The sequence below is a fragment of the Varanus komodoensis genome, unplaced genomic scaffold, assembly GCF_004798865.1.
Source record: "Varanus komodoensis strain SLA01 unplaced genomic scaffold, ASM479886v1 scaffold30, whole genome shotgun sequence".
Taxonomy (NCBI): Eukaryota; Metazoa; Chordata; class Lepidosauria; order Squamata; family Varanidae; genus Varanus; species Varanus komodoensis.
In genome coordinates this window covers 10,644,973-10,661,712 of record NW_025335762.1, presented here as the reverse complement: position 1 = coordinate 10,661,712, position 16,740 = coordinate 10,644,973, and the positions used below count along the sequence as shown (strand labels likewise).

Genomic DNA, 16,740 nt, shown 5'->3' with positions numbered 1-16,740 from the left:
AGTCTATGTCACCCTCAAACAATGGCTGGGGACAATACTATTGCTCTCAGGGTCTTCCAAGTTTTTTCAACGACTCCTCTTTTCAGCTGATTGCTTTGAGGCTCCCGGTTAACACACTACACATGAATTTGCCACTGCATATAATTGCTTAAGGAAGTCTTTATGCAGGAATCCACAACTGTTAGATTCCAAAGGATGCAATGGCCCACCAGCAGCAACAGGTGGCACACAGAGCAGACCAAGACTGTGATGAAATCTTTCTCTTTTTCCTCCCCATGGGAAGGTTTATCAATGCCCGACGACGTATCCTGCAGCCCATGCTGGACGCAAGCAATCCGGATCCAGCCCCCAAAGCCAAGAAGATCAAATCGCAACACCGGCCGACACAGAGATTCTGGCCCAACTCTATCGCAGCGGGAGTGCTGCAGCAGCAAGGAGGCAACCCTGGTGCTAACCCCGATGGTGAGCATTCCGGCCTGGGCGCACCGTCCAGCTGACCTTATGCTATAGGTGGACCTGCTGAGCCTGACACTTCAACAGAGGTGCGCGAGGGGGCCTCGTGCAGCCCTCTGCAGCCTTTCCTGGAGCCCCCCGGGGATACTGCATCAAAAGTGCATCACGTGCAGAGAACTGAAATAAAGGCTGCCATCCCTAAGCCAGCTCACTTGAATGTTCAGTGTAGGATGCCATTCAGAGACGAGATACTTTGGGCAAGAGCATTAAAGGGAGGCAAGCCAGTATATTGAGATCCAGAGTAGAATAGTGGTCAGAGTTGAGCTCTAGGACTCAGGAGGCTTGGATCCCCCTCACCATTTGGCCATGGAGCCAACTGGGTGACTTTGGGCCAGTCACTGACTCTCAGCCCAACCTACTTCACAGGGTTAAAGACAGAATAGAGAGAGGGGGGGCTGCATAAGCCCCCTTGGGCTCCATGCAAGAAGGGAGAAAGCAGGATAGAACTGTGATACTGAATAAATGCTTTCTCTTCCAGAAATTGAACCAGTGGTCAAAAGCTTCCCTCCCACCGATTCCAAGAAATGCACTCTGCCCCTTCTAGGGGCTGAGATCTTGGCCTTGCTCCTGCTGGAGGGAGAGCTCTGTGAATTGCAGTGGGGCGACTGCAACTCACTGCAATGTTCTCTGATTCCCCCTTGCTCCTGCAGCCCCTTGTACCCATAGAATAGTAGAGTCAGACGGGGCCATGAAGGCCACCAGGTCCAGGTTGCAGGACACCACATTCCACCACCCCACTCAGTGGGTTGTCCAGTTTCTTTTTGAATGTCTCCAGTGTGGGAGAGCCCACACTAGGCTTCTCCCAGCTCTAGGCAGCTGGTTCCACTGTCATATTGCCCTGACAGTGAGGAAGCTTTTCTTGCTATCTAGCCTGAATCTGGGTTGTCGCCACAGAATTTATTATTCCGTGTCCTACACTCGGATAACCCTGTGAATCTGCTCTGGAGAGCAGCAAGGCACTCAGGAACAATAGAGGTACTGGAAGGGAGAGGTGGAGTTGCCTTTCCTTCCCTTCCCTCCTGCTGTAGGGAGGCCAGTAATTGGCAAAACAAGTTTTGGAAAAGCTGTTCTGCCAGTTGTGGACTTTTCATGGAAGGATTCCTAGAAATACGCAAGGTACATCCAACATTCTAATACATCTGCCCAAGAGAAATCTGGGGCAGATATGTATTTCTTTCTTTTTAGAGGGCTGGGCATATTAGTCTGTTGCAGAAAAAATCAACAAGGATCCTTGTGTAGGAGGTATGTGAAAATCATTTCAGAATTTGTACCTCCTGGATTGAATACAGACTAAAATGCAGTCAGTGTACATGTGTGACTGTGCACTGTGACTTGCGGACGCAAAGAAGAATGCACTTGGTTGTGTGTGTACCTTTGAAAGATGCCCCTGAAAAAATTCATACTGCTGCAAAAATGCATGCCCGCACTCCTAAATCAATGGAGAAATAGTTCATTCATGTCAAAGATGTGCACAGTTAATGAATATGTTTGGAAGAATCTGCACAAACGTTCATGATATAAGAGCAAAACAAAGACTGAAACCTGAAAAGGAGCTAGTCAGGAGGAGTTTCCCAGTGGAATGTAAAGATACTGATGAGTTTGTGTGTTGCTTCTACACACCTGTTATTAAAGGCTTGTGCATTTATTCTGACGTACACTTTTGTGGATGTTGTCTACTTCGTGAGATGCCTGAAGCGTTGACCACACATTGGAAGAGTCACATGCACACACTGGGAAGGGAGAACGGAGAGATGAAAAGGGGTTGTCCAAGAGAATTTGCACTGCAGCTCCCTGGGACAACAGTTCCCCACACTCTCTGCCAGTCCAAGGTGAAAGCTTCGAGCATCACACAAGGTAGTCTGCTATTCACGAGATCTTATCCAGAAACTTTGTGATCTTTGTGGTGCCACAAGACTCTTTGTTCCCTTTTAGTTGCAGTGTTCTATCCCACTGCTCTTCGAGGGTGGCAACCAGTTCATTGGCCTGTTGAGCGGCGGCCGGTGGTGCTCTAAGGTTGCCATCATCCCTTTGCTTCTCATTCCAGGCTCCATCAATATGGACAACCTCCAATCCCTCTCTTCTGACAACGCTACCATTGCTATGCAGCAAGCCATGATGGCAGCTCACGATGACTCACTTGATGGGACAGAGGATGAGGAGGAGGATGAGATGGAGGAGGAAGAGGAGGAGGAGGACGAGGAGGACGAGGAGCTGGAAGAAGATGCCGAGGAGCTCCAGACAACAAACGTTAGTGACCTTGGCTTGGAGCACAGTGACTCGGTCGAGTAGAGCGCAAGCGGTGGCCAATGCTGGGGGCAGTTGCCTCCCGAGAAGCTCTTTGACCTGCTTGCCCATTGTAGAGAGAGCCTGAACTTTGACATAGACGCCCTGCATCCCTTTAAAGATATCGTTCAAATCCAGTGACAATGCCCTTACCAGGTGTCCTGCTCTGCCCGCTCACAGTTGCAGGAATGGACGTGAATGCACAATTAGGACACCCTGTCGAATGTGCAAACTGATTATTTAAGTGAAGGACACGCGTTTACAAGGCACATATTGTGGCCAGTTCCCCCACCCTTTTGTTTTTGATAATACCAACAACAAAAGTGTTTTTAGGGTAAGCTGTTTTCTGTATGACTGACTGTTTTATGGATGTTCTAATGCATTGCCTTTTTGTGACATGCAATGGAGAGGCAAGTCTGTTTTCATTTTCACTGCTTTTATGAGAGATTTATAGATGCAAAAAAGAGCGTGTGAGAGAGAGAGGGAGAGAGAAGAAGAGACTGATGGTTTTTACACAAAGAAAAAGAAACTAAAAGACTGCAATGAGTATAAATATCTAGATGTAGAAAAAATTAAGTTTGAAAATTTGCAAAAATTTAACAAATGAACATTGAGAGAGTTTAATGGTGGATCCACTAGACTCCTGATTGGTTCTGAAGAACTGGATTCCACCTCTTCAGGATTTTACTGGGGAAGATCCCAAGAAACACACAGAGGGCCCAGGCTTTGTGGTTAATACGCCAAATAAATACCACACAGCAATCTGAATCATGTTGGGAGAGGAGCAGAACCATTTCAGCCTTCTAAATGGAGTGTCACAATAGTAACATGTCTGGTTTGAGTCTCTACTGAACTATGTAGCCTCAGCTAATCCAGAAAGAATGCCACTGAATAATTATGTTAATTGTTTAGAGGATCCTAAATGGAAAAGTAACAAAGATGGCTTTATGCACCAGTAGAATATGAGCAGACTAAGAGTCCCAAATATTTGCAAGCAAAAGGCTGTTGCTGCCTTAGAGAATTCACAAATTTCCAAGCAAAGGGGGCGGGGGGGGGGAGTACCTGGAACCAAATGAAATTGCTATCCAGGTGGTGAGATCAATGCCTTTTTCACAATCTAATTTGCCTGGTATGCCTCACCTGTCAGTTTTTATCACCGGTTGCTCTGCCACCTCCAGAGCTCCCAGATGAAAAGGCCTCCAAGAAGCAATATTCGACTGGATGTGTTTTATACATGCAGACTGGGATCAGATGCATTCACAGCTTTTCTCCCACAGAAAACCATTATCGCTCAGTCCAGCACTTGTGCTACACTGTCTCAGCCGAGGTTGCTTTGCAGCATTCCTTGCTGCCACCATCACCTCTTCCGAGGGAGATGGTGCGCCATTTTCCTTCTCACACTGCCATTATCCTTTCTTTGCAGCACTGGGGTAGGGCGAGGTCTTTGTGATGATCTGCTGTGTCCAAAGCACCCACTTTGTGGAGGCGTGTTGAAGTAAACATAAGCACTAGCCTTGCAAATGCCAGTTTGTATTTAAGGCAATTTTCCCCCTCAAGCCTCCAGAATGTGGCTAACAGAACTCAACCAGCTGCAGTGTGTCATCCAGACAAAATCTCATAAGTAGCTGTCAAGTTCCCCTGATCTGGGGGAGATGTATAGCTCCAGAAGTTCTTGATTTTATGGCCCTGCTGGTGAGGCACATGCAGGTACACCCTGCACATGAACATGCATCTCCTCTCCCTACCTCTTGAGCTCTAGGCATCACCAGCAAGTGGAGGAAAAGTCTCTCCCATTCCTTAGCAAATCTGTTATTTCTCTTCCACTATGAGCAGCATGAAAACAGTGTTTTTGGGGGGTGGGGAGAGGTCCTTTTGCAACCCAACCCAGCTGGGCTGCAAAGAAACATGCATGGGATCCTGGCAGCTTCAGGATACGCACAAGGTGGCCAAGAGCAACATTTGTGCACTGCTGCATTGTTCTGTGACAGACACCCAGGCCCCAGTATAAACACAGAGCACAACTGAGCGTGCAGACTCTCAGCCCCACCTCACTTCTCATTCAAGAGCAAGAGCACATTTAGGATAGGCAAAAGAATCAGGGCACCGATCTAGCACAGAGATACTGGGCGGCTGCATTTTCCTCCTCCTGGGGGGGCATGGCCATTTGTGCTCCAGAAAACAGAGCTTCAGATGATCCTTCGGTGAGCGTGGCAGTGCTCATACGCAGAAATGAGTTTTAAAAGGTGGGGGATTGCTTGCTGTGACTCCACAAACCTGAGGAAGTCTCAGAAATTATTTGTGCTCCTCGTATATGGCTAAGGAGGGTTTAATCTTGAATTTCACGCATGCAACAGTTTCATCAGTACTAGATTCATGGAGAACACCATGTATCATGGTCCCTCCATCAGAGCCTTCTGCAACAAGGTGGAAGGAGCTGAGGGTGGAACGTGGGCTGATTTCTCCAGAGAGGAGATGTACATGGAGTGTGCATCCAGTACCCTTTAAACAGCAGCACCCTCCTAAGAAGTCAGCCATCATGCCACTAGGCTTCCTCCCTCGTAAACGCACACCCTGGCAAGCGAGCGTGGCCTTAATGCAGCACTGGACGGGGATGATTGGAGAGAAATTGGAGTAATAAGATGTGCTGATCTGACTGTCACAGACACTGATGCAGTTCAATGTGTGCTGACTCTGACCAGGAAGAGAGCTGGTCCTCTGTCATTGCTGGGTAAAGGCTTAACGGGGAACAGTCCTCAGGCAAGATCCTCTCGGAGGGCTTCCTACCTTCTTCCCACTCCTTGCAGCCAAAATCGCCTCTGCCCATGTTCTTGCCTTTCACTTGGGGCCCAGTCTGTGCCATCTCCCAGAGACAGAGGACCAAGCCCATGGAGAACACTGGCTCTCCTTCTTGCCCTTCTCGCTGCATGCTCACTTCCTGGGAGAGGGAAAGGAGGTCACCCTTGTTTGCTATGAGAAGAAGCATCAAGACCGGGATGTTCTTAGGACTGGCTGTGACCTCTGACTGAGACACTAGCTGCAGCAGGTGCCTCTTTAGGGCAATCCTTGGCGCTGCACCTTTGCCCTTCACACCTCCAGTTCCTGTGCTCCAGATGGTTGGAGGCTACCCGTGGCAAGTTCTCCTCATGGTCAGGGCAGCCTACTGTGACCGCTGTGGTGGCTGTTGTGCCACAAAAGGGTCTCCCGAAGTCCCCCGGAATGTCTGCCCAGGAAGGCCGCACATCTCAGCACTGAAAAAAGCACTTGCACAAGGCACACCCCAGCCACACACGATGCTCCTCTTGTTCAGTCTTTTCTTCCTCCCCCATGGCTGCATGAAAAAGAGTGCCATTTAAAATGGTTGTTAATTTTGTTCTGTACCTTGGTGCTCAGGAAAACGTCTCCAGTGTACTCAAAGAATAATGGGTGGATGTGTGTAGCAGCTTGCAATCAATTCTCTGGATTGGCAGGTTGTCAGATTTCCCTATCATGAATGGGTTTCTCCTGGAAAAAGCTGACGTTTCATGTTCCAATAGAGGTGTGAGACCCCTCACCCCCAATCTATTTATACTCTGTGTTATCCAATCCATCTACTTTACTTTTGTTTTGCTTTTTCTTCTTTTTGAAGCCATCATTACAATAAGGCTCACACTTCCAAAGTGAAGCAGGTCAGAAAATTTCCCCCCTTCAGGTGTGTCTTTCCTGTAAAAAAATTAATAGATAGATAAATAAATAACCACAAACACGCATAGGCACAACACCCCTTGCAAATAGTTTGCACACCTTTCTCAGTGGGTCAACCAAACCAATCCTGAACTTCCAGGTCAATGAATTTGCCCTTTTTTAATGTTTGATCAAAAGTTAAAGCTTTACTTGTCTCTAATAATTACTTTCTTCTCCCTCACAAAGTACAGTTTTCAATTTGCTCCTTCTTTTGGCTCTTTGAGGAGTTGAGAGGTTTAAAACAATCACTTTACATTAAGAGATGTATTGATGATAATTCCTTGGGAATGTATTGGAATATCAGTGGGCATAAAAAGCCCCCATTTTGGATACTGATATGGCATGAATGTAATATGTAATTTCATAGAAAATTCATTGTAATTTAGTATTGATTCATGTCCATTTATTATAAAGTGCTACCAGATGAGGTTTTTCAGCTGTATTTTATTGTGTTTATTTATATGCTCTTACTATTAAAAATGGATTAGGAATAAATAATAGAGACCCAAATCCACCAAAGGGACCCCTGTATTATCTTGGCAAAAATGCCATATACCCAAAGAAGTTAGATTTCCACTCTCCAAAGTCAAGGCAATGGCTGTATTTTTATACATCTTGCTAGACCAGAAGTCTGAGCATGAGCCTTTTCTGGACTTTTGAGAACACTTAACCAGAATCTTGCTGCATCGTAGGAGAGTCTGTGTTCTCTCCACCCTGAACAAAAAAGCTGCCTTCATTCTCTGCACGAAGCTTTTACCCTTCCTTCTACCAAAGCTTCTGCTTCCAGTTCTTTGAAGGATTAAAACTGGCTTGCTTTTTACATTACTCTGTCCCAGGCTTTTTTTTTTTCCTCCACTTCTCTATATGTTCCCATATAGGAAGTTACCTTTAATCCCTAATAAAATATAAGATCCATGCCACAAATCTGTCTTCTAAGCCAGGGTCGCACTGACATGCATCGGATCTGTTATGTTTACTTTGCAGTCCACAGATACCAGTTAAGGTTTTGATCTGACATCGGCAGTTATGATAGAGAAATGTCCCAATTCCACTACAGATTCCTGGGCCAGGATAAGCCCTCCAAATATTTTTGTATAGGATAGTTACTTACACATTGCCAAAAAAAAAAAAAGAGGAAATTCATCACCAAAATGAGAAGGCACAAATGTGCATTATATCTGCATATTCTAAATGGGTGCACATTTAGAAATAATAAAGGTGAGCTAAAGAGCAATGCAAGATCTGTCTGGACAGGAGAAAACTGTCTAGGTGAGCTGGTACCTGCCCCTTCCACTTCCAGATGGGAATTGTAAATGAGGAACTGCAAGGTCCTGCTTCTCCCAGCTGCTTATGACTCCGTATCTCTAAACTGGGCTTTGACTGGACAGCCCATCAAATGAAGGACACCCTAAACCGGAGGACAGACCTCTGCTGAGTGGAGCAGCTACTATTTCTGAGGTATGATTTCTTTGTAAGCCCATTCCCTGAAGATTACTCCAGGCAGTGAAGATAACCCCAGACACATTTGGTTGTGGAGTGGTGAATGCTTTATTTTATATTGATGGAAAATGTCCTCCCTTGAACTGAAAGGATTTTTGGGGAGAACGCAAGGGGAAGGAAGGGGAAAGAAGGGGGGAATTAGCCAAGACTTGTACAGTTTCCTCTGGGATCCTCAGCTGGGACTAATTAAAAGCCCTCCAGCAACTTTGCTGCCAATTTGCATATCTGCCGCTTTGATGCTGGTATGAATATGCATGGCAATTCTTCAGCAGCGCTACTGGCCATTTCAGATTCCTTCCCCAAAAAGACACTAATCAATAAAGGAGGTACTTTGTATGGCAATGATGTGTACAACCTTGTTCATATTGCAGTAGCAGCAGGGTGCTCACAGAAAGAAATGGCAAGGCCCATTTTTCTCATCACCGCAGGGAGCTAAACAACATAAACACATCATATGCGTATGCAGCTTGGTCCTCTCTCTGGTGTGCAGCGTCTAATTTCTGTTCTATCTCCCTGCATTACCAATCGCCAGGGGCTACCGTTGTTGCTTTTCCAATATGCAGCCCCCTCTCTTTACGAGCAGAACAAAATAATTGCACTGTTGTTCCACAATAAGAAGCACTGGGTGGCCTGTGATGATACAGACCGAGGTCTTTGTTTTGCTTTCTTGCCATCTCTGCCCACTGCCACTGTGCTTGATGCATCAGTACAGGAATCTGCTTGCACCTGCTATAAAAGGTCAGACGGGGAAATAGGCAGAAGGGAGATGCGGGGAAACCGAGCTTTTGAATTCCAGGTCCTCCTGCAGAAGGAGAGGCAAGGAAACAGAAGTGTTCAATGAGGGATTTCTCCTTTAAGGATTGAAAATGGTGTTTATCGCTTACCTAAAGCAGGCATGGTGAACCTCTCATAAGTCGAGGGCTGCTCTCCAACAGGAAGAGGAGGGTTAGTGCTGCATACACACCAGCAGTACAGGGAGGCCAGCGCTTGAAGGGGCTAGGAGCTCCTTCTTTCTCCCAGCTTGACCAGGGGTCTGTTTACAGAGGACAGGCCTTCTCTGTCAGCCTCCTAGGGAAAAAAGGTTAGCTATGCACAGTCAATACTGTCCATGGGGTTTTCATGGCAAGGGTGCTGGAGTGGGTTGCCATTTCCTTCTCCAGTGGATCACCTTATGTCAGAGCTCGCTGCTATGACCTGTCCGTCTTGCGTGTCCCTGCATGGCATAGCTCATAGCTTCATTGTGCTATGCAAGCCCCTTCGCCATGGCAGGCAGCGATTCCACCAAGGAATTGTGGTGTTGGAGAAGACTCCTGTGAGTCCCTTGGACTGCAAGGAGATCAAACCAGTCAGAGGAGATCAACCCTGACTGCTCTTTAGAAGGCCAGATGCTGGAGATGAAACTCAAATACTTCAGCCACCTAATGAGAAGGAAGGACTCCCTGGAGAAGAGCCTGATGCTGGGAACAATAGATGGCAAAAGAAGAAGGGGACAGCAGAGGATGAGGTGGCCAGATGGAGTCACTGAAGCAGTCGGTGTGAGCTTAGGTGGAGTCCAGGGGACGGTGGAGGACAGGAAGGCCTGGAGGAATGTTGTCCATGGGGTCGCGACGGGTCAGACATGACTTCGCAACTAGCATAGCATAGCATATGCACGGTCATGATGTGAAAATCCTCCCAGAATGGCTCTCTTGCGACCACTGGACTGCTTTCTTGTGTTCAGCCCTGACCTAGGAAGCCAGCCAAGCCCAAACCAAGCTCAGGCACACCAGCAGGCCCCGTCTTTGTGCTAACGAAGTACACAAAGCCTGTAAGCTGTGGGCACAGAACCACAACTCTGTGCAGCAGCAGGATGGCTGATGGGCAGCGTGTGCACAAACCGGCCTGGCTAGCTACCCCCGCGCAATGACGGACTCACTTCCTCCCAAGGGCCCACATAAACCCTCCACACAGGCTGGGCTTACAGCAGAGAGAAAGGTTGGAATCCAGGGAGTTGAACCGGAAGAATTCCGATGCACAGACAGTGAGAAGAAAGAGGGGAAATGTCACAGATGTCACAGTGGTCTTTTCTTTTCCCACTGTGGTCAGGGGCACCATCCGGGCGGGGCTTTGGGGTAGAAATGGAGATTTCTGATTGGTACAAAGAACTGTGGGGAGGGGGCCTCAAAGCAGCAGAGCTTGCCACGATTTAGGCATTATACAATGTGGGGGGCATTGGACCATTTGCAGCACACAAAGGAATAAGCATCGTTATCTGGTGGGGAGAGCCTTAAATCGAAAGTTAACTAAGTGCAGGTCATTTCTGCAGCCCCATGATGTGAATGGAGGATGAAGTACCGTCGGCACCTCTGATAGTCTCTTAGCCTGTTTAGGAGCAGATTGAGTAAGAGCGAGTGTCGCAGCAATGTGTCCCAGAACAAACGGCAGGTAAGAGTTTGCCAGATAAACAAACTCTTTATTTTGCACATAAATGAATAACATTTCTTGAAAGGTATGCTGATGAGCAGCTTGCCTTTCAATAGTTGCTTTGTTTGCTTGCTTGTTTGAGTCCCTCAGCAGTGGCAAGTAGGAGAAATCTTCTCTTTGAGTTTCTGACATTTCCTGATGACCTAAATAGGAGAACTGCAATCGTACAGGCTACCTAGCAGAATCTTGTGCTGTTTCAAATGCACATTTCAGAGAGGTATTTCTGGCGAACAGCAGTCTGCAGGCACGCCTAAAATGCTTGTTTATGCCACACAAACACCTCGACTATCCCTGTCTGCCGGGAAGCACATTTGTGCATTGCCCAAAAAGAGGACAAAGTGTGCGTGTGTTAATTTGTACAGGGAGATGCAGATCGGATGCCATAATTCCATACAAATGAATACATTTCAGCAGAGTAAGAAAGTTGTGACCTAGAGAGCGGTGTGTCTACATGACCAGTCTGTTGTGCAAGCGTTAACTTTTGATGGGCAGATGACGTCAGTGGCCTTGCTTAAAAAAAGTACTGGGTTGGATTCCTGAGAGCCGCAGCTGCATTAGACCACTGGTCAAGATGGAACATTTGTCCATTGCCGGCTGCATTTGGGTCAGGCCCAGGGTTGGGCCAAGCTCATGCAGGGCAGAACGGTCCCGGAGTTGCTCTTGGGAACAATTCAGCTCATTGCTGGAGCAAGTGGGAGCAAAGATGGAGAGATCCCAGTGGAAGTGAACGTCTGACTTTTATGTGTTTGCTTTTTTTAATCAAACCCTCATTTGTTATAGAAATCACACACACAATGGTTGCAATGCCCTGTTGTTTTCTCCTTTTATTTTTGTATTTAAAATGCATGGTCCATAAGAGAGAAACAAAGAGGAAAGTTACAAACCCCAAAGCAATGGTAAAATAGAAAACCCAGTTGTACCAGGTTCAATTCTCATCTTTGTTAAAAGACAATGCAATTCTTCAAAACTACTGTAGAAAGTCTAACGTGATAGCATTATATTACTACTGTTTCTCCAGTAAGAATTCTATATGGAAAATCTGAGAACACTGAGCAATAGAAAGGAAGATCCAGAAGAAGAAAGATTTAAAAAAAAAGTTCTAGGTGCAGAAAAAGGAACAAGTTCACGAATGAATTCAATGCACGTATCATGATCCTCTGAAAACTACAGTCCCTGAATGACACGCCAAGTAGCAGGTCTCTAAGTGGATGTGGCGCATACAGTGTGCCAGGAGGGGCACTTGCAATGCCCGGAGCAAAGAAGGGAACTGCAGCTGGCACATGACCAACCCCACTCGTAAGTCCTATGATGGAGCGAGGCTGCTTTTGTTCGTTCAGGGTGCAGTCCTGTGCATGCTCAGACAGAAAAAAACCCTACAGCTCCATGCTTGCCCCAGGTTTTCTGCCCGAACCTGCATTGCATTGCACTCGGAAGCTGTTCCAGAGCCACGTTCAGGTCAAAGTTGAGCCTGGTTAGGGTCACACATGGGAATATTCCTCATCAGAAATAAGAAGCCCGTGTGCATACAGAGCTGCATTGTGGGCAGGGGTTAGACTGGCGGGGGAGTAGCTGGGTGTTACAGGAGGTGCCACTGAAAGGACCACAGGTGTCACGCCACCACCTTAGAGGGCTGCAGGTATTGCTTTTTTTAATTTAACATCACTTAGGAACAACCTAATTGAAGATACTTGTAAGCAAAGTATCAAAACAAGTCTTCAAACCAGGGCCAAGGTTATATTCTTGGGAAGCACTGTTGGGAAAGGTCTTTTTAGTAAATGCTAATTTATAGTACGCTCTAAAAGGCCAGAAAGGTTGGACCCTGCCAAATTCATAGTGCTAGCAAGCTCCAGAGAACTGGTGCCACAACACTAAAGGCCCTATTCCAAACCATGAGGACCAAACATTTGAAATTTAGGATACCACCTGGATAGTATCCTTTGATGCACATAACAACTGAGCAGGCCATTATGGTATCACAGGATCTCTTAAGTAACCCAGTTCTGAGTTGTTTAGGGTACTGTATGAATACTAAGCACTTAATCCGGGCTCAACAGCATATAGGCAGTCAGTGCAGCTCCTTCAGCAGAGGTGTGAGATCCTGGCAATAAGCCACCCTCAGTGACGGATCCCTGCATCCAGAAGTGCTTTGCAGGCAGACAAACTAATATGCCAGGAAGTTTCAGCTTCACTTTCTGGCCTGCTATTTTCTGTGTTCAGGGAATTAGAAATAAATCAGGAGGCAGTCAAACATGGAAGACCTACCACCTGGGTCTCAGAGCGGTGCATTCCCAAGAAAGCTTCACCACCTCATTGGCTGAAAATAAAATGAAGCTCTGAGCTCAGTGAGAAAGCGGCCAGCAAGCAGCTGCTCTTGGCTCCTGAGCCACTGCAGCGGAGAAGGCAGAGCAGTGGGGGAGCAGCCATGGCCAGTCGCATGCAGGAGGCCACCACTTCAGTCCGCTGCATCTCCAGCCAGGGTGAGGAAAGGATATTCTGTGATATCCCAGGTTGAATGGAACAAGGGCTGACATAGTACCAGGCAACTTCCTATGTCATCCGGTATCTTCCTTCATGGGAAAGCTTATGCCCATACCTGGGGAAAGCCTTCTCAATGTTGGAAGATTTTGACAGTGAAGATTTTGAACTGCTTTCTGGGTGGGATGATGTTACATGGCATCCTGCAACAGCAGGAGGTTGGACTCGATGGCCTTCATGGCCCCTTCCAACTCTTCAATTCTATGATTCCAAGTGTTTGCTGGACTGAAGCTCCAATCATCTCTCGGCACTGACTGCACTGGGCGGCACTGATGGAAGTGACGGCCCAGCAACCACTGGAGAGTGAATATTGCTCACAGCTAGTACAGAAAGGAGATGCGTGCCTCTCTGTTTTGCCATTCAGTCACCTGCTTGCTCTTTCAAATGCAGTGTGCTGCTGACCAGAACTGCTCTCCAATTTCCTATACATGCATGAGCCCTGATCCAGATCAGGCCAACCAGGCACAGAGGTGGTAGTGAATTAAACTTCTCCATGAAGCTGTTTTTCCGCCTTAAAGTCACCCTTGAAAACACACACATGTGAGACCACTTAAAGGGGGAACTCTCAGAGCCAGTGGAGTTTTCCTTGGACTTCCATGTAAGGGAAGGAATGCAAGGGGCACAGGCCAGATGCGGGGTGGTATAGAAATGAAAAAATGATGATGATGAAGGGGACGACGACAATGATGATGAAGATGACAATAATGACGATGATGACAGTGATGATTCGATATAAAGTGATGTAATATGTAAGAATCGTGGGACCACTCTGGTTGCTCCGGTTCCATGTTGAGCCACAGCTGCCTGACATTACGGGTGCTGTCATAGTGTGCTTCCCTCCAGGCCTGAAGTGAGGAGACAGGCACTGCTTTGCAATGCAGCGCCATCAGAGCCAGCTCTAAATGTCTGAGCGCCTTGGAAAGGGAGGTGTCCCCTTCCCCCCGTGAGCCACCACCATGGTTCCCAGCTGCCATTGCTCTGCATCTCCTTTCTCCCACATCTCGCCCTTGCCACTCCTTGATTGCTAATGCGTCTCCTCAGCCTTGCAACAGAAGTTCAACAGAGTCGGTTTGTGTTGAGGATGGGAGGGTCCTCTGTCAGTCATGCTTCTGTGCTTTGGCGGAGCTGTCTGTGGCACAGACCTCATCCCAAAACAGGTTCACCCCCATGGATGGCTCCTCCAAAGCTGAAAGAAAAGCTGCAGTGGAGGGACAGCCCCACTAACATAGGAGCCCTCGGCCTCCCAGGGGAGACTGCGTGCTTGAAGGATCTCATCTGAAGTCCTCCACAATGTAGCCAAGTGGGTCAATTGGAGCATTCCAGGTGTTGTTGAACTGCAGCTCTGCTGGCTAGAGCTGATGGGTGTTGAAGTCCCATAGTATCTGGAGGGACAGAAGTTCCTCAGCTTTGTTTTACACAACTGAATTGGGTGCCGTGCCTAAAACAATGGCATCACATCTTCTCCTGGACTGTCAAAACTGCAGAATGGTAGGCAGAGAGCTTATTGAATGCTTGTTTGAAGGCCTCAGAGTTCGTTGGGATGCTGATAACAGCTGATTCTTATCCCATGGAGCAGACAGGAGATACTTGGTGACCCCATGTCAGTTGTGTTCCTTAGTGTTCCTAGAGAAACAGTCTGGCCTGATTCCTGGCCTTGATGAGTTCTATATGCACAGGGCTTTGTTGTTTTAATGAGAGAGTATTTAACAATGCCCCTCGCAGCCCCAGTCACACTTTCAGCCTGAATGCAGCTCTGGAACAGCCTTAAGGTATAACCCATGCAGATTTAGAGCTCCCAGCATTCCCCAGCCAGCCATGCTGGGGAATGCCAGGAAACGCCCGGAGTTGTTGAACTTTTTTCCTATCCAAACCTGCATAGACTTGCACTTTCGCGGCTTGACTTTGCCAAATATATAAACCAAGCTTTAATCACAAAATTGCCTGAATTCAGCAGCTGTTCACACACAGGCCACTGGGTGGGAAATTGTTGTTCATCAAAAAGCTGTTCCTTTCCATTCTTCCTCAGCAAATGAGCCACTTTATTTGTGTCTAGAAGCTCTTGAACGCCATCTAAATCCATTCGGCACTGCAAATATGACTGCTTAGCACTGGGAATCATCTGCATTGCATTGAAACTACAAGCATGTGCTCAGCTGCATTCTTTTCAGGGGACAGCATGCACTGAGCCAAAGTCATAAAATCACAGAGCTATAGCTACACTGGAGGACACGGCCCTCCTTCTGCCCAATGGAAAAGCTGTAATGCAGCAAGAGATGACCACCTGCAGACTTAAATACCTCTAGCAAAGGGCAGCCACCACTGCATGAGCGAATTAAAAAGATGCTTGTTGTTAAATTTAATGCCATTTAGCAAAATTATATTGATGATTAGGAGCAGGGGGGCAGCCTGCCTGCCTGCCTGCCTGTCTGCCTGCCTTTTATGACACCTTGATGAATTTTCTCCAACTAGATGCCCTCCAGATACCTTCCAATCCCCTGAATCCCACAATCAGCAGACACTGCTGTTGGGAATTGTAGACCAGGAGAGCACCAAGTTGGGAAATGCTATCTTAGTTCCTTGCCTCTCCAGGGTGATTTCTTACAGCAGCATCTTTTATGCACACAGAAGTACCCCATAGCCTACCAATTACTGAGCCCAGCGAGCAGAAATAAGTCCAGTTGGAAGCCAACTTGGTTTTGCCATTGATTCTTGGAAGAACAAGTTGCTAGGACAAACTAGCACCTAATGAGAAACGTCTGAGGATCCATAAATATGGGTCATTGCACCTTGGTCCTAGAGTCGTATCCCACAGAAAAGGGATTTCAGTCTTGCTGATAATAGCAGCATGTTGTTCATGAGATGTCTGCATGCAAAGGAGAACAAGAATTTGGAAAGTCCAGTTGATTATATAGGGAAAAATGCACACTTCTGTTTTCATCTGGGTACTCAGATGGTGTGATGAAAGCATCAACCTATATTTGGCCCATGTCCAGCTTTTGCATCAGACACACAGATGCATGTGCGTTTGATTTAGAGTGACACAAACAGCCAATTCACATGAGCAAAGTATGGGTTGGCCTCATCTGCGTTTACCTGGCTGCACAGTGTCAGCACTGTGCAATTGCTTCTGCAGGTCCTCAGACAATATCTCAGATTATACAACTGTATATTTGCATTTCTTCCCCTGGGACCTTCCGCCAAATAGTTCATCAGGGCAGTTTTATCCTCACAGGACTCCTGTACCGAGAGATGTCAGCTTGCCCAAGGCCTGAGGAGCAGCTTTGGACATGGTCATCTCCGGCGCCAAGGCTGATGTTCTAGCCAGGAACCCACACTACTTCCCGGCTCCGTGATTCCGAGAGCAAGGCAAAGCATTCAACAGGGGACTCACAGCGGCACAACAAAATGCAGTGGCTACAAGCAGAGCCCCAATCAATGTGATCCATCTCAAAACCATCCAGTGCATGGTACCTACAACTGAACACACCAAGCCTGTTTTGTGCATCAGCCCTGAGATGGACATGAGTATGAGGTTGCCTCACGTCTCTAGTCCCGTTTCCTCACCCACCTGCCAAAATGGAATTTCAGTGGAATCTGTTTCTAGGGTTTTTTTCCTGGATATTGTCCTCCTCCCTCACAAACAACATGCTATGGTAATGTCTTACTCAGTTCTACATTATCACTAACTTCTCTGCTTTATGGGCTTAGAAAGGGAGGGCGCTTGTT

General features: G+C 47.2%; 1 protein-coding gene across 13 annotated transcripts in view; it reads left to right on the top strand.

The window, feature by feature from the left end:
* PKNOX2 (PBX/knotted 1 homeobox 2) overlaps positions 1 to 6,952 on the top strand; it is a 372,168-nt gene extending 365,216 nt beyond the window's left edge. For all 13 annotated transcript variants that reach the window (XM_044437340.1, XM_044437344.1, XM_044437343.1 and 10 more), the window contains 2 exons: positions 284 to 462; positions 2,558 to 6,952. In XM_044437340.1, coding sequence (XP_044293275.1) covers positions 284 to 462; positions 2,558 to 2,802 — 424 coding nt within the window. In that variant the 3' untranslated portion in view covers positions 2,803 to 6,952. The remainder of the gene's footprint in view (positions 1 to 283; positions 463 to 2,557) is intronic.
* Positions 6,953 to 16,740: the final 9,788 nt, after the last annotated feature.